Source organism: Ochotona princeps, chromosome 26 (assembly GCF_030435755.1).
Source record: "Ochotona princeps isolate mOchPri1 chromosome 26, mOchPri1.hap1, whole genome shotgun sequence".
NCBI lineage: Eukaryota > Metazoa > Chordata > Mammalia > Lagomorpha > Ochotonidae > Ochotona > Ochotona princeps.
Window position 1 is genome coordinate 30,366,037 of NC_080857.1, and position 23,517 is coordinate 30,389,553.

Sequence of the window (23,517 nt, forward strand, 5' to 3'; positions counted from 1 at the left end):
CTTTGAGCTGTCCTTTACTACTTTCGCAGGCCACAGGCCTGCAGATGAACCAACAGATGGAAGATCTTTCTCCCAGTCTTTTCTTCTCTCTGTATATTGGGCTTTCCAATAAAAATAAATCTGTTTAAAACAGGTTCATACAAAGTAACATTGACTTTAATTACTAAATTTAAAATCTTTTAAAAACACTTTCTAGGCAATTAATCATGCAGGCAGACTTCAGACCAGGAAACGCACACTTCATGGGGTTCATCACATTCCTTGTATCTGCCTTCTCCCTTGCAATGTGCTCTGCTCTCTCCTTTGTGCTCAAAACTGCAATTACAGTTCCCAGGAGCCTTTCCTCTGTTTGTATACTTCACAGTTTTTTCAAATATCATTTTTGGTTATATAAATTAAATAAATTAATATTTTGTGGCGTCAACATTCAAATGTTTATTTTTCTAAGCACGGGCAAGTCCAAGACACTTGGTGGAAATATTGTTTAGGGATTTTTTTACTTTCAGCTAAATATATACCACTTTCTCGGGGTATATTTTCAAAATATGAATAGATTTTTTAAGTAGTGAAACTACCAACATTTTAATGAAAATGAGGCAGGTGACTTTTCTGATTAAAAATGCCATGAGGATTCTCTCTCTCTCTCTCTCTCTCTCGCCTGGCAGCTCCTGGCATGATATTTCCATGACGGTCGTGTGAGTGACCGTAACAAGTGCTGTCCAGGAAACAGCCACTGACTGTTCTGGCAGAGAAGCTCCTGAAGAAAGCATGGAGGCGGTGAATTTTGACAATACGTTTTATATGAACAACCATGTGAGTAAGATGACCGAATATGGTGGACATCTTGCTAAGAAGCCAGAACTCAGCAGCACGGTACAGCTCTGCAGCGAGTTAAGTCAGTTGGTGGGCTGCTTAGGAAAGAGTCAACTTCCTGTTTCAGCCTTGCTCGTGTCCCACTAATACTTCAAAGAAACCTGTAGAGGTCAGCCTCCTTGGTTCCCAGCTTCATCAGTCCGCCCGGATGGAACATGAGGTCCACGATGTACACTTCGGGCGGAGAGAAGCCCCCAAGGGCTGCCTTGGGAGACGCAGTCAGGAGCTTCACCTCATTCCAAGCCCTGCCGTAATCTCCTCGGACTAGAGTACAGCCGACGCCGATCCGGTCAGCGAGAGCCTGCGGGGAGACGAAAACACATCCGGAGTGACGCGGGAGCGGGAGAGAGAATTCTTACATCTAAATCCCCTTGGCTGAAGGTAAAACGTCAAAGGCTTGTGAAGAAACGCGTAGTTTGTTTCTCGAGATTCGGTAGGACTCAAAAGCTCGCGTGCAGATCTTGGGGGCCGGGGTGGATGGGAGGCGGGAAGTGAGCTTTTTTTCCACATGTATTTACACTGTGTTGCATCAGGGTTGAGACTGAGCAGGGAACTGAACAATGTGTCAGGGGCGCTCTATCAGTGCACATCTGTGTGCTGTGCTGTCATTATGCAGTGGGGGATTGAATGGAGGCAGTAAATCAACTTATTCTTTGTAACGTGGATTAGTGTTCCAGAGCAGGAAAAGCCAGTTTGTGACTGGAGAGTCCTGACATGGGAGAAGGCCAGGAACCGGAAGCCATACTTGTCCTGTTCTATGTAATCCTCTGTCTACCTATGTAGGAATCAAATAATCCCTTTCCCTGTATGTGATCTGCCTTGACCTGGGACCCAAAGGTCTCGACTGGTCCCTTCCAGCTTCCTAAGTGGCCAGCAGCGGTGAGGGGCTTGGTCTCTCCCTGCAGACCAGGACAGGTGCCAAGGTACCATCTTCCCACACCCATCCTTTCTCTTCTTGACCGCTCCATTCTACAACAATGCCCACGTGTGTGTGTGTGTGTGTGTGTGTGCTTTAAACAAATGTTGTAACTTTGTACACTCTACCTGTGCCTATACTTAGATTGCTTTCCGAGACAAGAACCTGGACGAGGAATTTGGAGCCCGCCTCTCCCACACCAATCCTTTGGGGCTGTTTCATCTAGGAAATAACAATAATACCTATGTGACATGATGAAACTGAATGAGTTAACACATGTGGCTAAAGGTTAAATACCTAGTGGATAATGTCATAGCACAAGCATTGTCTTGTTTTAATAACAGGTATATTTATACATTGACTTACTACATTGACTACTATGCTGAACTGTCCCAGAATTTGGATTGAGAACGAGACTTAAGTATGGATTAGAAGTAGTGTGGTAGGTTTTTTTTTTAATTCAAATGGACATGAATTGAAATTCCAGCTCCATCTTTGGTAAATCTTGTATGAATTATTTCAATTTACATCAGTTTTCTTGTCTTTAAGGATGATAATGTCAATCTTTGGCAATTTTGAAAGCACTTACAATGACATTTGTCAAGTCCCTGAAAGGTAGCTAAAAACGAGCTATGGTGGGAGTTTGCAGATATGGGGAGAGATTTGTAATTTCTCTTTGATGGATCACAGTCAGCACATCTGTAATTTACAGGGGGAACATCTGACATGGAGGGAGGAGGCAGAAGACCTGATACAGCAAGAAATCCAAGGAAACAGGAAAGGCTGACATTGGGATGTCAAGCAGAATCAGGTTGAAACTAGAGTTAAGGTGTTTATGTTTGAAATGAGATTTACAAGTATTTTGAAAAGGGAATGAACACTTCAGAAAACAGTGGGTTATTTTTTTTAGCTTCTGTTGTGTGCCAGTCATTGGGATATAATTGAATAAAAGTTCTCCCTGTCTCTTAAAGTTGAGCTCCCTGTAGACTTGCATTTGAGTCACCAGTCCAGTTCTGTTCAGATGCCCCATGCAGTGGCCGGAAGTACTGTCCTTCCATTCGGTCTTAGGCACTTTGGGTTTTATATAAATACAGCATTTTCCTCTCCGTAACAATCTCCTTCATATCTTCACAACATAGCCTTAAGAGGGCCAACCATGCTTCTTGCTTTAGCCACCTTCTCACTGGAATTCCTGTATCTGTTTATGTCCATTCCCTCTTGTGCCTATAAGACGGCTATCGCCACACCTCTCCGGCTCTGCACTGGCAGGAAGCTGGAGTCACAAGCCGGAGGTGGGCATGTAACTCAGACCTGGCATTCCAACCGCTACATCAAACCTCCGATCCTAAATTTATCTTTTCATTTCATTTCCCATAAACTTTTTGAAATATCCTTGTAAGTCAAATATAAGTAAATATAAATTATAAGACTAATCCTGTCCAGTTAAATGTTAGCAACTAGCTCAATTCAATATGATTCAAGCAAACATTTTTACCTAATGGTAAATGCAGCAAAATGTCTTAAATACCTTGAAAAGCAAAGCCCGGTGGTAGAAGATTCCTTTTTTGATCAGTCCAATTGGAACAACATTGGATTTAAGTTGGAATTTTAGCTCACTTATGTGGAGTTCCCAGCCGAAAGAAATTATTTTCTCTTTTGCAATCTTACCACCCATTTTTTCTGCTACATACCTGTGTCAATTGCAATGAGATCAAATCAATCACATTTAATATTTCATTTTAAATTAATTTAGTGTATTACCCACATAGATCTAATAGAAAGGGTAAAAGATATATTCATTCTGGGTTTTATTGCTTGCTTTAATTAAAACATATACCTACAATTAGGAAGTTTTTCAGTTTATTGTACGTAAACAGAAATCGAAATTCTAGTAACTTTGTTGGAAATGCAGAAAAAAAATGAGTGCTAATTTTCCCAACATTTATAAGACACAAGTCAACATAACACCAAGTATCAATGCAGTTGAAAGGTCGCATCTTACTTTTGCTCTTTTTGAAAATGGTTATCTATTTACTTGAAAGGCAGAGTGACAGAAAGAGTGAACGGGAGGAAGAGAAAAAGAGAGAGAATCGTCTTTTAACTGCTATTTCACTCCCCAAGTGGCTAACAGCTTGACGCTGGGTGAGACGGAGGCCAGGAGTCAGTGGTTCCATGTGGATCTCCCACAGGAGTTGCAGAGGCCCGAGTACCTGAGCTAACAGATGCCTCCCTGGTGCTGAGTCAGAAATGGAGTAGCCAGGACTTGAAGTTCCACATGGAATGCGGGAATACACACAAAGCGGTGGCTTAACCCGTTAAGCTAAAACCCCTGTCCCATGCTACTTTGAAAATTATTTTAAAATATTTTAATCTGAACTCTGAGGCTCTGCACTGAACATGGCCCTTCCTACAAAGAATGTAAGCTCAGAGTAAAGACAAACACAGCTTTCCAATTTAATGCAAGTTCAATTTTTAAAATAATTTTATTTTCCTTCTAAATGTATTTTTAAATATAACTTAGAAAAACATTCGACATTACCTAGCACTGAAAATAGAAGAGACAGAACGGGAGGAGAAACAAACAAAAAGGGAGGGGGTGCAGGGAAGTGGTGATGGGACAGACCAGTGAGCAAGGGAGGAGTGGTGGGGTGTACGGGACCTGGGAGCTTCTCCGCATGTCAGGCTCTAAATGAAGAAGTCAGGGAAGATACCTGCACAATTCTACCAACGAAGCCACCATCACTACACTCTTGGAGTAAAGGAAGAATCTCAACTCTTAAAGAGATGACGTCCTGCTGTTGTAGGTGAAGCCATGTCTTTCGAGTAGACACGTGTCGTCACGCACATGGCAACTGTTTGAAAAGTCAGCAGCTCTTGCTGGATGCTATGGGTCACAGAGCCTTTATCTTCACAACCAGTAATTGCCTTTTCTTGTAGATACCTTGGCAATTTCTTAACCTTCCCTTGGTGAAATCAGATTAAACATTCTTTTAAAAAAAGATTTATTTGTTTTTATTGGAAAGGCAGATTTACAGAGAGAGACAGAAAGCTCTTTCATCTACTGGTTCATTACCCAAGTGGCCACAATGACCAACCCTAACTCTGATCCAAAGCCAGGAATCCGAAGCCTCTTCCGGGTCTCAAATGTGGGTACAGGGTCCCAAGACTTTGGGTCGTGCTCTAATGCTTTCCTAGGCCACAGCAGGGAGCTTTATGGGAAGTGGAGCATCCAGGATTTGAACCGGTGCTCCTATGGGATCCAAGTACAAACAGGGAGAGGACTGTAGCCATGAAGCTACCGTGCCGGGCCCAGATTGGACAGTTGTGGTAGGCATTTGGCACAGCAGTTAAGGTACCATTTGGAATGCATGTGTCCCCTGAGAGTGCACCTCGATTCAAATCAACTTCAACATCTGAAATCAGCTTCTTATTAATATACCAGCTGGGAGGCAGTAGATGGTTGGCTTTCTGCTACCCGCAAGGAAAGCAGGTACCTAGTTCCTGGTTTCTGTATGAGTCAACCCTAGCTACTGTACGTATTTAGGGAACGGATTTGTGCAAAAAGCATTCCCTTTCTCTTTCTTCCTCCCAAAAGACAAACATAAACAAGCAAAAACAGACTTTTTGAAGGGTGCAACCTCATAGGTTTATGTGGAATCCGCATCATCTCTTGCGATTTTCAAATCTTATGTTGGAACAATATGAAACACAACAAAGGAAGAAGACAATCAGATATATCGAAAATGTATAATTTATCCAAAATCACACGGAAAGCTGCTGCTAATGGTGTAGCTGAGAAAAAAAGAACAAGAATTTTCTTTAAGCAGTTTCTAACTCTTAGCTCTGATTCTTTCGGGAAATGTGACCACGAATAGAAATTAGGAAACTTTCCAATTCACTGCATTATAATTCACTGTCACTGACAAAAGTGAAAGGACTGTAAATTTCAGTTTCATTGCAGTTTATTTGAAAATTGGCTAAAAAAAGACAATCACCATATAATTATAATTATATATACATATAGACATGTAATTGTGTGTATATAATTATAATGTATATATACATTAAAATGAAAAGTATACATGTGTATATGTATGTTATAATCATACATGTTAATATATGATTGTGTTATATAATTATGTTTATATACAGAAAGAGAGCTTACTTGGCAAGAGCCTCAATCTGCTCCTTGATGTTGGTTATGGGCAGTATTGACTTGGTAACCTCATACACGTAGACGTAGAAATCAGGGTCCGAGGGAGAGCACCATTCCTTGTCGAGGTTTCCTTCTCCGGTCAGTTTTGGGGCTGCCAGAACCTCTTCTTCTTCCTTGGCTTTTTCCTCTTCCTTTCTTCCTCTGCCTTTCCTACAAGAGTAAATAACAGCAATAGCAAGCCACGTCACAGCTTCTGCTAAAAAAGTGGGCAAACTCGGGGCTTTGACTTAATCTGAAAAACATCAACAGAAATAAAGCATCCATGTCACATGTAGTTTAAAATTTTCATTTATACAAGCTGTATTATACAGAAGAAACTGATTTTTTTTAAAAGAATATTATGTAGTTAATAAATAGTATTAAATCATGCATTGGGCTTTCATATAATTGCTCTAGCGAGGTATCTGGGACTCGGCAGGTATGTAACACATAGTTTTGAAATAGTGGTTTGAAATTTGGGATGGATTTGGCCAAATCAAAGCAATAGAAAAGCTATCATAGTAGGTGAAACAGCAATCAAAAGCAAGGATGACAAGAGCCTGTGTAAATAAGATACTAAAGGAAATAAGAGAAAAGAAGAGACAAAACCTAGAGATTTCATCTGCATCTCAGGCCCCACGCCTTTGAGGACGGGCTGCACAGCACATCAATTCCTGCGCAATTCCATAGAGCATGGCGTGGCTGGAGAGAATCAGGTGTTCGTGAAATCATTTAGTACAATAATACTAACAATCATAGGTACCATTTGCTGCTTTAAACATTTTTTCAAGTCGCATTTAATTCTACAATAATGCTGTGAGGTGCATGCTAGTCTTATTTTCATTTTCTCAGCGAGGAAACAGGTGAATAAGATACTTAATTAACGTTTTCAAATGGGGGTCCTGTTGCTGATGATCTTTTCCTAAAGCGTTCAGACTGTTATCCTGTCTGATAGGTAGAAATGCCTGTTTATCCCCATCAAGGACCACGTAAGTACTGAGGATGGAAAGAGGGTATTCCAGCAAAACATGTTCTTATTTTCAAAGACTTTTATTTTTTGCAAAAAGAAGCTGAGAAGGAAAGGGACCGGAAGGGAAGACAACAGAAAACAATGTCAGAACAAGCACAAAGAGAGGAATGGCAAAACTCAGCAGGGATTGAGGGAAACAGAAGGAGAGGCAGGGAAAGTCGAGAGAGGGGCAAAGCTCACGACGTACCCACAGACCCGCAAGGCAGTCCTAGGAGAGATCCCTGCAATGAGTGCCCACGTCGAGAAACTGCAAAGGCACCAGGTAAACAAGCTAACTGTCTGTCTGGAGGAGCTAGAGAAACAACAGCACAATGCCAAGATTAACAGACACAAAGATACAATCAACGTAGGGGAGGAGATACACCAAACAGAGACAAAAGGATAAAACATAACGTCAATGAATCAAAGTACAGGGGAGGGGTGGGATACCTACACCTATAAAACTGTATCATGGAAAATAACAGCAACAGCAATAAGAATTGTTAAAATATATCAAATAAAAAGCACAGAGATCTACAATAATTGTTCCTTCAACTTAGATCTCTGTCCTAGTTCCTGCTACTCCTTCTTCGTTTTTCTATGCTCAGTGAGTGAGAGGAGGCAGCGTGAGAGCAAAACACAGGAGGAGAGAAGACACAAAGTTTGGAAAGTTTAATATCCTGCCAAAGGATCTCAAAGGGGAGGGGATGCTTTCCAGCTGCTAAAAACCCAGGGCTGGATATTCAAAGGACTGATTGGAGCTTGCGGCTCCTGTTGCTTTGTGGATGAACATGGTGGTAAGATGGCATAGTTCCTGCAAGTGATCAAAGTGCTTGTAACAGGCCACAATGAAGTCATTTTCAGCTCTATTATATAAAGAAACTCCCACTTGAGCAAACTTGCGGAGCAGTTAAAAGGGACGTGATGCTAATTGGGAGAAGGAGGGTCCCTTTCCTACCTTGTTCCTTTCTCTTTAGTGGCGCTTTTGCTAAGAACAGTATTTCGTCCAGAAGCAGGCTCTGATTTCTCTTCCATGGGAGATCCAAATCCAGTACTAAAACGAGAACTGATTTTTTTTGTCATTTGCAAAACAATACAACCAATTTTAATCATGTGGATAATAACGATATATTAATTTTGCAAGGCATTTCACTAAGCGCTTCAATTTCCATTGTATGGGTTTTTTTTTTTTTCATCAGCATGACACAAGGGCCCCAGCTTTATTCCACCTTACAGTTAAGGCAACTAAGCCTGCACACAGGTGCTGAGACATCCAAGATTGTTTTAGGCACACAGCGGACGGAATGTGGAACCAGACTTCCCGATTCCCTTTAAGAGGTACTTGAGGATAGATAAAACATCTGTTTCTTACTTGGTTTTTTCTCTGCTTGCCCGTCTTAAGGAAGATGAGGAAGAAATACTCCGGCCATATGCAATGTCTGATTTATCTTCCATAGATGGAGGTGGAGAACTGAAATTTTCCACATTTAAGATTATGTTTATATTAAAAGAACATATTTGTCGGTATTCACTGTACCCCACACACAAAAAAGATTTTTCTGAAAGCCAAACTTGTAGCTGACTTTTAACAGTGACACACTATTTGATAAGCTCAAAAGTGGAGATAAGACAAAAAAAAAATCTATAATCCTTTTCATAAACCCGAACAGGAAGTACTTTTTAAACATGGGCTGTTAATACCATATAGACATCTGAGGTGGCTTGAAAAGGCTTTATAAAAATCTACAATTAGAATTGTGTCTATGCGTGATGTTGGCAGAGTGACGCCCAGCCTAAGTTGCCACGTAGACACATGAATGCCACATTGGGGTGCCTGATCCAGTCCCACCTCGACCTCTCACCTGGCTTCCTGCCAGTAGTCCTGGGAGGCAGCCCAAGGATTTTGTTACCCCATCCCACCCCCTTATAGGAGACTCAACGTAGTGCCTGACTCCTGGCTTCGACTTGGTTAAGACTCAACTACTGCAGGCATTTGGAGAGTACATCAGCAGATGGAAGATTCTTTTTTTTTCTTGAAGATTTATTTTTATTGCAAAGTCAGATATATATAGAGAGGAGGAGAGACAGAGAGGAAGATCTTCCATCTGATGATCCACTCCCCAAGTGACCACAAGGGCTGGTGTCACACCAATCTGAAGCCAGGAGCCAGGAGTTTCTTCCGGGTCTCCCACGCGGGTGCAGGGTCCCAAGGCTTTGGACCATCCTCGACTGTTTTCCCAGGCCATAAGCAGGGAGCTGGATGGGAAGCGGAGCTGCTGAGATTAGAACCGGCACCCATATGGGATCCCGGCACGTTCAAAATGAGGACTTTAGCCACTAAGCCATGGCACCGGGCACAGACGGAAGATTCTTTGTGTTATCCTTCCTTTCAAACAAAAGAATCAGTCTTCAAAAAACCACAATGCCCATTTTCTATGAACTTTTGAAGCCTGCTCACAAACTAATAATATACATGGATCAGCTTTAAGAGAAATGCACACTTTCATTTCTAGCTCTGTTTTTAAATTCCTATAACAAAGAAAAATACTGGATGGTTATCATGCTCGAGTACACACATCTGGGGACTTGGAGGCACTTCATTTAGGTTTTCATTTATCTGTACTTTCTCCAAGCAAGAGGCTCTGACCTCAGAAATCTTGCAAATTTCCTAGTAATGTGGAATTGCGGCTTCTCATATCAGGCTCTTAGTTTACGGAGCAATGTTTATTTTTGGTGATCTTAGAGCAGAGATGGAAGATAACACATTGGGAATATTTACATATTTATATGCTGATGGCTAAAACAAAACATTGTACTCTCTCCAACCATACATCCCTCCCCCTCCTAAACTCACATATCAGAAGATTTACTGTTAATTAAGAGAACAGCACGCCGGTGATTTAGTTCTTGCAGGCAGAGCTCCTTCAGAGGTGGAAGTTTTGTGCCAGAATTTATCTACAAGAAATTTTAGGACCAAAAAGTAAAACTTGTGTGGGAGTAATTATAGAACATAATCTCCACTATTTGAGCTGTCTATTTTCACATACGCACACATACGACAAACACCTCAAAAATGAGAGATAGAAACTGAAATCTTGTGCATGTTGTTGTCTTTGGCTAAGATACATATTTCAATTCCCCATGCTCTTCATTGCTTTACACACAGCTGTTTCATTCTATTGTGACACCTTGGATCCTGAATCCATCCATATTTAAGGGAGAGTTCACTGTCTATGAAAGTATTGCAAGACTTCAACAGATTACGAAGAGTGTTACTAGGAAATCCAAAACCCGACTGGGAAAAACTTTACACTGGGAATTTTACTAACTGGCAGAGAGTTATAATAGATCACCTTCTGAGAGCTCTCCTTGGTCAAGTTAATTTAGATCACTTCCTTATTCCAAAGTAGTTCTCATGATCCTTTCTTAAGAGTAATGAATTAATTTATTTTCTGATACAGTTCCAAAGTCTCTGGAATTTCCCTTCCTTTCCTGCTCAGATCCCTTCCCCTCCCCTATTTCACTACCATAGTACAGTCCTTGAAACACACTCATGAGTCCATAATTCTGCTATTTAAGCATATCCTGACATAGGGATAGAGGCAAAATCTGAAGATAACACCTGTTTCGTCTGATGGCAAATTTACGGGATTCAGAAACTTTTCTTCACTGTTGATTTTAATTTTTTCAATCAGATGAAGCAGAAAATGCTGACTCATTAGACAGCCATTATAAGAAGTCCTCAATATTTTAATTCTTGGCTTTTCACCTCTCTCAAAGAGAAGATTCAAGATGACCATATAGTGTGCCTTCTCTTCCACCAAGATATTCCAAAGCTGCTAGGTCGATAGGTCTAAAGGTTTGCGGAAGACCAGTAGAAGCGGAAGGAGGGAAGCAGAAATATGGTGTAATAACTACAGCAAGCATAGCAGATGAGAGGGAGGAGAGAGACCAGGGCCTGATCAGGGCATTTGCTGCTGTTGGGGAGAGAGTGAACAGAACGCGGGCAGAGTCCATCTGAACAGAATTCGCATCCATCTATCCTCCTTGGAGAAGAATCTTGTTGTAACAGACCAGCAGCTCAGTGAGGAGTGCTTGCTCAAAGATCTGCGGCTCCTGGACTTTGGATTTGGCATCTGTGCAGTTCCCTTCCCTCCTTCTCAGAGCAAGGATTGTAGGCCTTAGATATCACCTTTACAGGGAAATTGCTTCCAGTTCTTGCCAATGGTCCCAGATGCATTCCTCATCCTAGCTTGGCAGAGTGAATCCTGTCAGTCCAACTGGACACAGCAGGGGAAGTTACAACCTTGTAGCCCGGGTCCACACAGCGGTCAACAACACTGTGGTAGAAAGTGGACCTGAGCAAGTGGGGAAGGAACACCCCAACAGGACAGGGAACCATTTCCTCTTCCGTTGCCTCTAATCCACAAATAAATTAAAAATCACAAGTTGTGATGTGATTCCCATGAGCTCACGCGGTCTGACTGTAAAGATCCACAGCTCCTGCACAGTGAGGACTGGGTCACACTACAGAGCGAGGCAGTGCTCCACACAGCGCACGTGCCAGCGTGGGTGATGTGTGCTGGCACTGTGAGTTAGCTAGTACACTGGCTCAGAGAAAAGTTGAACCTCGAACACACAGGTGTCTCTAACATAGCCTCCCCAGCACCGACAGCAGCAAAAGGATAGTCAATACACCCATCTGGGTTTTCACTCTGGCCTCTTGCCCATTCTCCAATGGTGGCGGATGTTCCCCAATCCCACCCAGCACACAGGGTAAGCTTTAGGTGTTCCATCTAGCCCCAAAAGGCACACCTCCAGAAATAAAGCCTTTAGTAAAACAAACAAAATCCTCCACAAGTGACAGAAGCTAGAGACGGCCCCTCTGATACATAAAAATCAACATAGAAATACGAAGAAACATGGACATGGAAGGCATCATGACTCCCCAAAAGGAACACTAATATAGATGTATTAGTAAACTAATATGGATTGGAAAGACAGGGAGATTGATGGAATGCTTCCCATCCAGCTCCCTGTTTGTGGCCTGGGAAAGCAGCTGAGGATGGCCTAAAGCCTTGGCACCCTGCACCTGCGTGGGAGACCCAAAAGAGGTACCTGCTTCGGATTGGCTCAGCTGCAGCCGTTGCGGCTGCTTGGGGAGTAAATCAGTGGACAGAGAAGATCTCTCCTCTCTATATTTAACTTTCTGATAAAAATAAAATAAATCTTAAAAAAAAGAAGTAATAGAATCTCCCAATTAAAAACATTCCTTGTAGATTGATGAAAATTGAGACTGATATTAGTAAGCTGACCTAAATACAAGTAATCAGATTGTAGTTAAAGGAGCACAAAAATGCAAAATTTTATAATTAAACAGAGGATAAACTTCAGTGTAAACAACTAAATTAAGCGATTATAATATTAACACAATGGCACCATTATTAAAGAAAATATTATTGTCACAAATAATAAATGAGTGGTGTCACTTACCCTCCCATAGTCGTAGAATCCATCACAAATTATGTCACTTGATGACAAATAGCCGGTCTGGCTGTATTTCAGGGACAGGTTATTGTTGAGCAGATTGTTATAAGCTATCTCACTGAATTTATTTTTTCGACTTATTGACAGATTAATTTCTTCAAGGACATCTAAAGCTCTGTCAACAAAAGAAAAAGACTAGTACTTAATTTCTGCAACAATCCGACGCTGATTTCATATATCTATATTTACTTAAGATTCTGTATGAGGAATTGATAGAGGCCTTAATAGTTCCTCCATCCTTCTAGCTAGAGCAACACTGACAGAAGAAGCAAATCAGCTCTTTTTCACAAAATATGTACTGTGACAGGACTTTCATTGGAGAGTTGAAACAAATGCTTTCAGAAAAACATCCATTTCTTAATTTCAAGCAAAAGTAATATTGGACCCCAACCTTTTTGTTTATCAAACCCGGCAAAATACACAAACAATAATTTAAAATCTGTACAGTAAACCTTCATGTGGAAGTTTAAAACCCCATTTACTGATGTGTCGGAGGTCACTTGCTCATCTTAAGTAGAGACGTGGGAGTGTGGGCAAACAAGTGCTTCCGCTCAAAAAATTGAAGTGGATGGGAGTGATAATTAGGGAACTCCTGGCTTTCACCAACATAATTTATCCTTAAATTTCAGAGACAAAGAGGGTTGTTTTCATCAGTAGCAGGAAACCATAAAAGAGAAGTGTTTATCAAGCTGATGATAAAAAGCTGTGAGTGGTAAGGGTGCTGAATGAGGGCTCAGGTCAGGACGGAAGGACTATCTTTCACCCGCAGGTGGTGCTCAGAGCTAGGCTGGTGGCGCGCCTAGGCAGAGCTGCCCAGGCACCAGAGATGGGCAGCGTAGGGCACTCCCATGCACATCCACTCACCCGAGCCTGCATAACTCCGTAGCTGTCAGTTCATCGTTGGCACAGGCCGCCACAGCCCAGCTAGCATGCCTTCTGACTTCCACGTTGTCTGAACGCAAGAGCTCCACCAGGGGTTCCAAACCACCAGCATTTCTTAACTAGAATACAGAAAACCAAAATTTGATGAATGAAACATTTCAGCTTTTAAGTAGCCCATTGTTGAAAAGTTTTAAGCTGTGTAAAATTGTTTTAAAATCTGTCCATAATGATATTTATTCAATTTTGCAGGGATAAGAGATTTTTTCCCTCCAAACTCTAGCCAACAGAATCCATCCACAGAAGACACTCACTTTGTCTTTAACAGGTGGACCAGCTGTAAACGGTGAATCTGCTAGAACAGCTTAACTTGCAAAGCTGTAGTCCTCCAGGTGAACCCAAAGACAATATCTAAATGTTAAAAGCCAAAACGCAGGACTAGCATTGTGGCTCGGCAGTTTAAGTTGCAATGGCATTCCACATGTGTGCTGGACCCAGTCCTGGCTGCACTTCTGATTGAACATGTCTGGGAAAGCAGCAGAGGGGTGGCCCAAGCACGTGGGCCCGTTACCCCCATCCCACACTCGCTTGGGCTTGGTCCAGGCCCAGCTGTTGCTGTCATTTGTGAACTGAAGTGGTAGAGAAAAGAGTATCTCTTACTCTTTCTCTCTCTGGCCCTTCTCCTTCACTATCAAATCTGATTTTCAAATAAATAATAATAATTTTTAAAGCTAACTACAACTCTGTGACTTAGCCCCCCCCCCCCCCCCCCAGTTCCCTGCAAAGAACCTGATGAGGCCACCTGTTGAGATGCTGAGATGTTCTGCTCACTGCATCAAAGGCAAAGAACAGGGCAATCATAGCAAACAAACTATCTCCAAGAAGGTCCAACAAGGACCCCTGTCCCCTCCCTCAGGCCAGGTCAGCCCCCTGACCCAGTCCCATGACCCCCTGGACCTCTGTAAAGCTTTCCTTTAGTTAATTGGAACAGTAATTAAAAGGGAAAAAGAGAAAGAGAAACCAAGTGAGAGGTACCACAATAGAAGAAACACATCTTGATGTTACAGGGAATAAGGAAGCCTGTCTTTCCCCCGCCCACTTTATGCATGAAGGTAGACTGTGCTGGCATACATGGCACATTTCACTGATTTTGAACTTGGTGTGCTCCATCAACCACATCCCCTCCTTTTGATTTTCTTAGTAGTTTTCAGAAGCGATACGAACAAAACAATTAGCTCCATAGTTTTTAACATGTACACATCAGATGGATTTTTTTATTTTTTGAGAGAGAGAGGCAGAGACCTGCCGTATGTTAATTCTCTGCCCAAATGCCTGAGAGCCAGAACTCAATGCAGGTCCTAGGTAGGTGGCGGGGACCCAAGCCCTGGAGCTGTCGCTAGCTGCCTCCCAGGGCACGAGTCTAGCAGGAATCACGGAATTGGGGGGGCACCTGGGGTTCCCACTCAGCCCAAACACCTGGCCTCTAGTTTTGTAAAACTTTCAGTGTGATGTGCGAATCTTCTATGGCTGCGGCTCATTCATTTGGCTGATTGGAGATTGAGCACTCCTATATGGCAAATCATTTATCCAAGCACCTAACAGTTGGACAATTGATGTGTCTACAGTTGCTGAGGTTATAAACAACGCCTTCTCGTATTTAGAGGCAAGAGTCTCTTTCAGGTAGATTCAGAAACAGACTTCCTGGATGATAAGGTATCTTAACATCTTTGCTAGAAAGTTGGTGATTCGTTTCCCTAATAGTCTTTTTGAAGGGTTCCAATGATGGGTAAGTTCAAATACTTGACAATGTGTTAAGTGAATCCATTGGTACACACTGACCAGGAAAATGAAGAGCAAGTGTAACTCTTACCTCTGTGCGGGCCTCCACATCACAGGCAGTGGCAGCCACAGTGAGAGCGGCTCTGCTCTGCACCACCGTGTTGGTGGAGCGCAGTGGGCTGATGATGGCCTGCATGAGGCCGTGGCTCTGAAGGGTCCCACGCAGGGGCTCCTGCATAGCCATGTTGGTTAACACTGTGGCGGCGTTGGCGATGGCTCCGTCTCGTTTACTGGATAGGATGTTTATTAGAGAATCAATGCCGTCAGCTTCAGCAGCAGCACTGGGGGCATGAAAAAAATCCAAAGAGATTCAGGAGACTGTCTTTGGAGCATTCCACCAGCCTTTTACAAATAAATGAGCTCCAAATGCAAATTTAGAAATAATTTCCCTGGTGATGAACCTTGACTTCAGGGCTAATGAACTCAAATCAAGTCTGGGGTCATTGAAGAGGGGCTTCTACAACTTTTCAATATAGAAACCCACCCACCACAAACTATTAGAAATCCTACTACGCTGTCAATTTTTACTCAGGAATAAGACCATAACATTCTACTCCAAGAACTGTTCAAATGTTCCTGATTGTTAGGAACACAAAAAAAGTAAACAGGAGGAATGTGGGAATTCAGGATTGGAGCTACAATTTTTAGCCCATCTCCTCCCCACCACTTTTAAGATTTATTTATTTATTTTATTGGAAAGGCAGATTTACAGAGAGGAAGGGAGACGTGGAAAGAGATCTCCCATCTGCTGGTTCACTCCCCAAATGGCCACAATGGCTGCAGCTGAGGCTATCTGAAACCAGGAGCCACAAGTTTCGTCTGGGTCTCTGATGTGGGTGCAGGGGTCCAAGGATGAGCCATCTTGTGCACCCAGGAGGGAGCTGGGCTGGAAGTGGAGCAGATACATGACCCAGCACCCATACAGACGGCCAACAATGCAGACTGAAGATTAACCTGTTATGCTACACACACACATGAGTACTACAGGTATAGTCAGTTGTTAAATTTCCTATTTACAGTATAAAAATACTATAGTTATTCATCAGTGTATGGATATTCTTCATGATGATAAAGAATAAAGTTTAAGAACAGGATATTTCTCTAGTTCTTGCTATTTAATTATTTTAAAAGCTCACCAAATGATACAATAAGAATTAGACTGTGATCTCTAGCCCTATATATAGCATGTATATTTGTGTATGTATATATGTATCAGATATATGTATATATCAGCTCTCTTTACATAGTGTATATACATACATACACACTTATATATAACAGAGTAACAACAGTAAAAACATGAGAATGATCCAGTTACCCATTGAAAGAGGAATTCATTAGGAAGCCATGGTACATCTACTCCATGAAATACTACACACCCTTGAAAAAGAATGAAATTCTACATTTGCCATACAATTGTCTCAACTAGAAACCATCACGGTCAGTGAAATAAGCCAATCCTAAAAGGAAAAAATATACTGTATGTTCTCTCTGGTATAAGGCACTATTAAAGCAGAATACAAAACATTTACATATATGGGTGTGCATTAGGTACATATATGCTCATAAATAAACTGTATAGCAGGGACTAACATACCAGGAAGTGAAATTACATTGTGTAGGCATCGATGCTCCTGAGTAAAATGGGGCCTCGCAGTGAAACTTTTCAATATGCCTTGACAGTATGATCAGGTTTTCTGTCTGTTCCTATACCTCTGATGGTATCATACGCTCAAATAGCAGAATGTTAAATTTGTAACGGTTACTAAATGACTGTACTACTGTCAGAATAGAGGGGAAAGTCGTGGGAGTGGAAGTTGCCGAAGGTTAAAGGGGCTCTAAAGGGGCAATCCTTGAATCTCCAGAGGTACAGCATGGAGAATCCTTAAAAAAAATTAAAAAGAAATAATATGCAAATGATCTTGACACTATAAAACATGAAGTTAAGACTATTTTGACTTGTTGAAACAGAAGGGCAACTCAAACATTTTATGGCTAATGGAATGTAAGATGCTTATTTTTGTGCCAAAAGTTTTAAAATCTCGACAGTTTTTCAGACAGCTCTTTCCCAGGCGTGCTTTGAATTTCTCTGGGTTGCATCATGAGTGGTGCTGAGTGCTCCTGTGCCTACCTGGCACTGACGGGGTTGCCAGTGGTCAGGTTTGCCAGGGCGAGAGCTGCAGCTTCCCGCACCTCTTCATTGTCACTCTTCAGCAGCTGCAGCAGCTGGGGAATCCCTGCGGAGAAGAAGGGTAGAAATGTGACTTTAAACGTGTCTCTCCGTGCGCACCAGAACATGAGAACCTAAAGCATTTGGTTCCAATTTGCTCACCGTGATTATTGAAAAGACGCTTGCTGCCTGAACTCTCACACATTGCCGAAATAGCTTGCGAAGCCGCAATTTTAGTCCCATCGCTTTCAGAACTCAAAAGGGTTACAAGACACTTTTCAACCTCTTGCTCTTGAAAAAATTTCCTATTTTCAGCTTGCATAAAACAAAGGGAAAAAACATTTAGGATTTTGGTGTAGAACTGCAAGAATACTGCTGACCTACCAAAGTATCATAGGATTTCAAACTTTCTGTTTCTTTACTGTCAGGGTCTAAGTTAAACAAATTCTATACCTTCTATTAAACTTTTAGAACACATCAGTTAAGCATCATGAGCCATGGTTGCTGTATTGCTCCCCCCCCCCCATTCTTTTATATGATGGTACTGTTGCAAAGAAAATTCTAAAATAGGTTGGGCAACTTCTCAGCTTTACCAAACATTCATTTAATGTCGGTCACGTGCTGGCATGCGCTTCTCAGTATTCACACAGGCTGTTGTCTGACTACGGGCAAGACTCTTTTATTTGATGGTTACTTTAAGCACAAAATCTAAGATTTAAAAATACATCACTTGGTAAGATAGATGCTTGAGACTTCAGATGGGACTGGCATTGTGCTGCAGTGGGCTAAATGCTGCTCCTGGTAGCAGTGTCCTGGAGTCTAGGGTGGCGTTCTGGTTCCCACCTGCATGTGATGTATGTATGTGATGTATGTTCTAAAGATATTATACAAAAGAACATTATATTAAAATAAAAATCCCTGCCAAAAGTGTTGATAATAATTTAGACTACAATATTTATAAGTGGGGCTAATCTATTAGTTCTATATGTTTCAAGTAATGTTTCACAGAATATTCTTCAGAAATTTGTAGTAACTAGGTTTTCTTTTTTAAAGTTAAGATACATTCTGATGACATCGTATGTTCATATTTTTAGATCATGAAATATAGCCATACCTGGCACAGGGCAAAGTTGCTAACACCTTGGGCATTTACTTTAAATCAACCCATGAAGCATGTCCTGTAATTCTATTGTTTTAATCCGTTTTGCTTTTTACTTAACATTAGAATCCAGGCACTCATTAACTGTGTTTCTAAAACAATATGTGACAAAAGATTGCAACCAATACTTCAATCTCAAGTATGTGGTTCCTAAAATGTTTTAAAATATATTTAATCCTTACCAATTTCCACTGAATAATATCTGACAATTTTCCAGAGCCTTTGATCTAAAATGTTTAGATTTATTTAAATATTTAGATTTAGCTAAGTCAGATTTCCTGAGTAGGCTACCGTTGGCAAGGATTCTATCAGGAGAATCAACCAAAATAATTAATGCAAGTTTAATAACTTTGTAGTATATAATTTTGCACTCAGAGAGTTATATCTAGCCATTGAAAATATTTTAATAATTTAAGTAAACATTATGAATATTTGATTTTTTTACCTTGCTGAGAATGCTAAATCCAACTGTGTTTCCTAAATCTCAGAACTGTTGACCACAGCATGACTTTAACAGATTTAAAAGATGGATTCACCTATTAACTAAGTACTTACATTCAGTTTTGAAGTATTTAGGTTTTCTTTTTTTTTTTTTTAATTATTTATTATTTAACTTCAGTAATTACATTGTATTATGTGACACAGTTACATAGATACTTGGGTTCTCCCCACCCCTCCCCAAACCCTCCCACCATGGTGGATTCCTCCACCTTGTTGCATAACCACAGCTCAAGTTCAGTTGAGATTTCCCCATTGCAAGCGTATACCAAACATAGAGTCCAGCATCTTATTGTCCCGTCAAGTTCAACGGCTTCTTAGGTATACCCTCTCTGGTCTGATGACAGAGCCAGCAGAGTATCATCCCAGTCAATTGAAAGCTCCAACATACCATCAGCAAAAATTTACATCATTATGGAATTAATTGACATAGTAATGAGTAACCAATATGTTAAAAGTAAATGCGGGTTCCCAGCCACCTTCTGTGACCACCTCACCTATAAAGTATTTAGGTTTTCATTGTGCTGATAGTAAAGACGGAAACATTGTTATGCTCCCAATAGAGTAAACTTTTTTAAAAGCAACACCTGTGGGGTTGGTATAATTATATAATTTTGTAAGTATAATTTTACAAATCCTCAAAAATACCATGTTTGGTATCACTGAGATAGGAAGTGTAGGTTTTGTTCCTGAAAGCTGTGTGAGCTCATTTGCAGAAGGTGGCATTGTGCCATGGCCATTCCTGCTGCGATGATAATGCCAGTTCAGAAACCTCACGTGAACATGGTCATTAACAGCTTCCTCCCGCGGGGACCCAGTCCAATGAAGCCTGATAATGCCTTTGTGCAGGGAGAATGCCATTTCAAACTTCACACAATTTAAAGAATGCAGGCTCTGTGTCCCAAGTATGTTTTGACATATAGTAATGTATGATATAGTAATCTCATTTTAAAAAATACATATGATGTCATATAAAAATAGACATTAGTACATATAGCTACATTGCTAATTTTTTTTTTTTAATTTATTGGAAGGTCAGATATACAGAGAAAAGGAGAGACAGAGAGAAACATCTTCCATTGACTGGTTCACTCCCTAAGTGGCCACAACGGCCAGAGTTGAGCCTATTTGAAGCCAGGAGATTCTTCAGGGTCTCCCATGCGGGTGCAGGGTCCCAAGGCTTTGGGCCATCCTCTACTGCTTTCCCAGGCCACAGGCAGGGAGCTGGATGGGAAGTGGGGCAGCTGGGGCAGGAACAAGCACCCGCATCAGCACATGCAAGGTGAGGACTTTAGCTACTAGGTTATTGTGGAGCCCTACATTATTCATTTTCATGAACAAATATTTGGTCATTTTTATCCATTATAGTGCAGGATATGGGGGGGGGGATCAAGAGACTGGCGCTATGGAGTTGTGTGCTAATCCTCTGTCTGTGGAGCCTGCAGCCCAGATGGGTTCCCATCCAGCTCCCTGCTAATAGTCTGAAAAATCAGTGGAGGGTGGCCCTAAGGCTTGGGCCCCTGCACCCATGTGGGAGACCTGGAAGAAGCTCCTAGCTCCCAGCTTCAGACCAAACCAGTTCTGGCTGTTGCAGCCATTTGAGCAGTGAATCAGAGGAGAGAAGATCTCTTTGTCTTTCAAATAAAACATAAATCTTTGAGAATGGGAGAGGGAGAGAGAGAGAGAGAGAGAGAGAGAGAGAGAGAGAGAGAGAGAGAGTGGTTTTGTATCCTCTGGATCTCTTAAAATATCTGTAATAGCCAGGGCTGAGTAGGCTGAGGTCAGGGACCAGGAACTCCAACCAGTTCTCCACTGCGGGTGCAAAGAACTCTTTTTTTTTTTTTTAAAAGCCAATACCTGCTGCCTCCCAGCAGAAGGTGGAGCTGGGAGTCCCTCCCAGGTCCTGCAGGTCAGGTGTTAAGCATCCCAAGCAGTGGCTTAACCAATTGCAACACAATGTTCATCACCATAGCATTTCTGATCACAGGTTTAGGAGTGTGTTTATTTAAAAAGCTACATGTACATGCAGTTTTCTAATTGCAGAAGTTTTTTTTTTTTTTTAATGCTCATGGTTAATTAGGCTTAATCCAGAAATGTTAGAATTTAATTGTGTGAACCCTTTTTAAATTTTTAAAGCTTGTGTTTGTAGTATAGAAACTAAAGCATGTCTAATTTAGCTTGACTGGATGTGGCCGATAGAGATCAAACAGAAAACAACTGGTATTTTTATAGACAAGTGAAATTATGTTTACTGCAAGAAAGCTTTGCCCTGAATACATTCTGTGCTTATGAAAGGAAACTTCATAATACATACGGAGAGATGCAGCTGTAAATATAAATCACTTAAAATGTTGTCAAAATGTAAAGTAGTGATGCAGAAAGAGAAAAATACAGTCACGCTCTTTGTTAAATAAAATATTGCACAGGGGCTTAAATTGAAATGATTCCTCATCCCCAGAGCTTGCAATTAATTCCTCCCATAGGCAAGATCGCTACCAACACAGCTTGTCACAGAAATGGAAACTGTACTGTTTAGATACTTTGTTACATCCATGCAAGATGGCGCGCTCAGCTCCAACTGGAACTTGAAAACTGCTTTACAAATATCACTTTGAAGAAGGGTTTCTTTAAACAGCCTTTCCAGGAGAGTATTTCTTTCATAGAAGTATAAATGTACTATGTAACTAAAAAATAAATGGGTTAAATCTCATGTAAATGGCATTTATTTTTACATTGAAACTGTTAGAACCTTGACACAGTAATCAGTACATTAAGTATCCCACTATTTTTCAGATGGCTAGTCAAAAGCAGACCAAAAATACCCTAGTGTTAAACAGGCTGAAGAGGACTTAATTTAGGTAAAAGAGACCTACAATCGTAGGCTGCTTTGGCGATTGCTTTTGCCGCATTCTTTTGAATGTCAGGAACTGTAGAACTTTCTGCAAATGAGAGGAACTTTTGCAGACCGCCCGTTTGCTGGATCAGCACCCTGGTGTCCACGTCTTCCAGGCAGTTGGCTATCACTGAAAGTGCTTCTGTGTGAAGGTCGTTCAAGTCCTAAGAGGGAAAGCAAGCAAAACTTCAGAGAGATGGATGGAAGGAAATTGACATAACCGACGTTTACTGCTGGAGGGATTGGCAGTGTTTATCCCTGCCAAGTTTACTGGATTTTGTTCAGCCAGAGGTCTGAAGAAGTAGAAGCTCTGTGTATCACCTCTCTACTCCTCTTTTCTCATTTTCCTCACTCTCAAATATTTGATAGATGAAAGGTTTTTTTTATTAATTATTGTGCATTATGTGACAGTTTCATAGGCTCTGGGAGTCCCTTCCCCCCTCCCCTCCCCTCCCCTCCCCCCTGGTGGATTCCTCCACTTTGATGCATTATTACAGTTCAAATTCAATCAAGATTCTTTCCTTGCAAACGTATACCAAGCATAGAGTCCAGCTACTTATTGTAGCTGGGTTATTGTAGCTACTTATTGTAGATGGGTTGAACAGTTTCTTGGGGAGACCATTTCTGGTCTGAAGTTAGAGCTGGTAGAATATCATCCCAGTCAATTAAGAGTCCCAATATAACATCAACAGCTATTTGCAATATTATGGAATTGACATGGTTTTGAGTAACCAGTATGTTAAAAAAAAAAAAAAAAAGCAAGTCCTAACCACAACCTATGATTAGCGATAGACGAAAGTTAAATGCTATTGAGGAAGCTTCCGATAATGGTTGTTAAATGAAATTGCCCTAAAAACCTTTCACATAAAACAATTCTAAAATCTAGAGGAAAAGAAAAAAAAAAATTTTTTTTTTAAAGCAGACAGAACCTGGAGGTTCTTTTTAAGCTGTGCAAAAGGGCAAGTATTGTGAAGTATTGTGTGCTTAAGGTATTTCTCAAATCCCTCAAAAGAAGGAAAAACATCAGGCTTGCCTACAACAGCTAGAAATTTCAAGGGGAAATCCTGAGGGTGAGGAAACAATGGATGGCCCTTAATCACAGCATTCGACGAAGAGCTGCTTCCAACTAGGGAACTCTCTTCACAGCCCAAAACGACAACGATGGACCCAACTTCATGCCACTCCCAGGTCTCAGCGTTTCCCCTAGCATCATAAGGCAACTAGTTGAAAAAGAATGGCAGATGGGCCTCATAAAGACTCACTTAGAAGGCAAGATTCTCCAAGAGGTTCCTGATGCTCCATGTTTGACCAACAGTGGCATTTGTCTAGAAATCAAGGCGTTCTATTAATCCTACTGACTTGCTAGCAAAATGCTTGCTTCCTATGCTCTACTGTTCCAGAGGATCTTACCTCCAAGTGGAGGGACACTTCCACACCAGGAATAGCTACGATGAGTCCCTTAAACTTAAAACTGCTGCCTGGATGCTTTGTTCTCCTCGTGTCTCTTCGTCAATAAGTAAGGGATACTGTGCAAAGAGG

The 23,517-nt window shown here is 41.3% G+C and overlaps 1 protein-coding gene across 5 annotated transcripts in view; it reads right to left on the minus strand.

The window, feature by feature from the left end:
* Positions 1-778: 778 nt before the first annotated feature.
* ARMC3 (armadillo repeat containing 3) overlaps positions 779-23,517 on the minus strand; it is a 48,321-nt gene continuing 25,582 nt past the window's right edge. For 3 of the 5 annotated variants that reach the window (XM_058655301.1, XM_058655300.1, XM_058655302.1), the window contains exons 8-19: positions 21,959-22,142; positions 17,591-17,743; positions 17,390-17,495; positions 15,290-15,539; positions 13,405-13,541; positions 12,487-12,655; positions 9,848-9,948; positions 8,366-8,464; positions 7,952-8,059; positions 5,955-6,155; positions 3,318-3,480; positions 779-1,174 (exon numbers count right to left, since the gene is read on the minus strand). In XM_058655301.1, the coding sequence (XP_058511284.1) occupies positions 965-1,174; positions 3,318-3,480; positions 5,955-6,155; positions 7,952-8,059; positions 8,366-8,464; positions 9,848-9,948; positions 12,487-12,655; positions 13,405-13,541; positions 15,290-15,539; positions 17,390-17,495; positions 17,591-17,743; positions 21,959-22,142 (1,881 nt within the window). In that variant the 3' untranslated portion in view covers positions 779-964. The remainder of the gene's footprint in view (positions 1,175-3,317; positions 3,481-5,954; positions 6,156-7,951; positions 8,060-8,365; positions 8,465-9,847; positions 9,949-12,486; positions 12,656-13,404; positions 13,542-15,289; positions 15,540-17,389; positions 17,496-17,590; positions 17,744-21,958; positions 22,143-23,517) is intronic. The other 2 variants (XM_004597644.3, XM_058655303.1) reach the window with 2 other exon arrangements.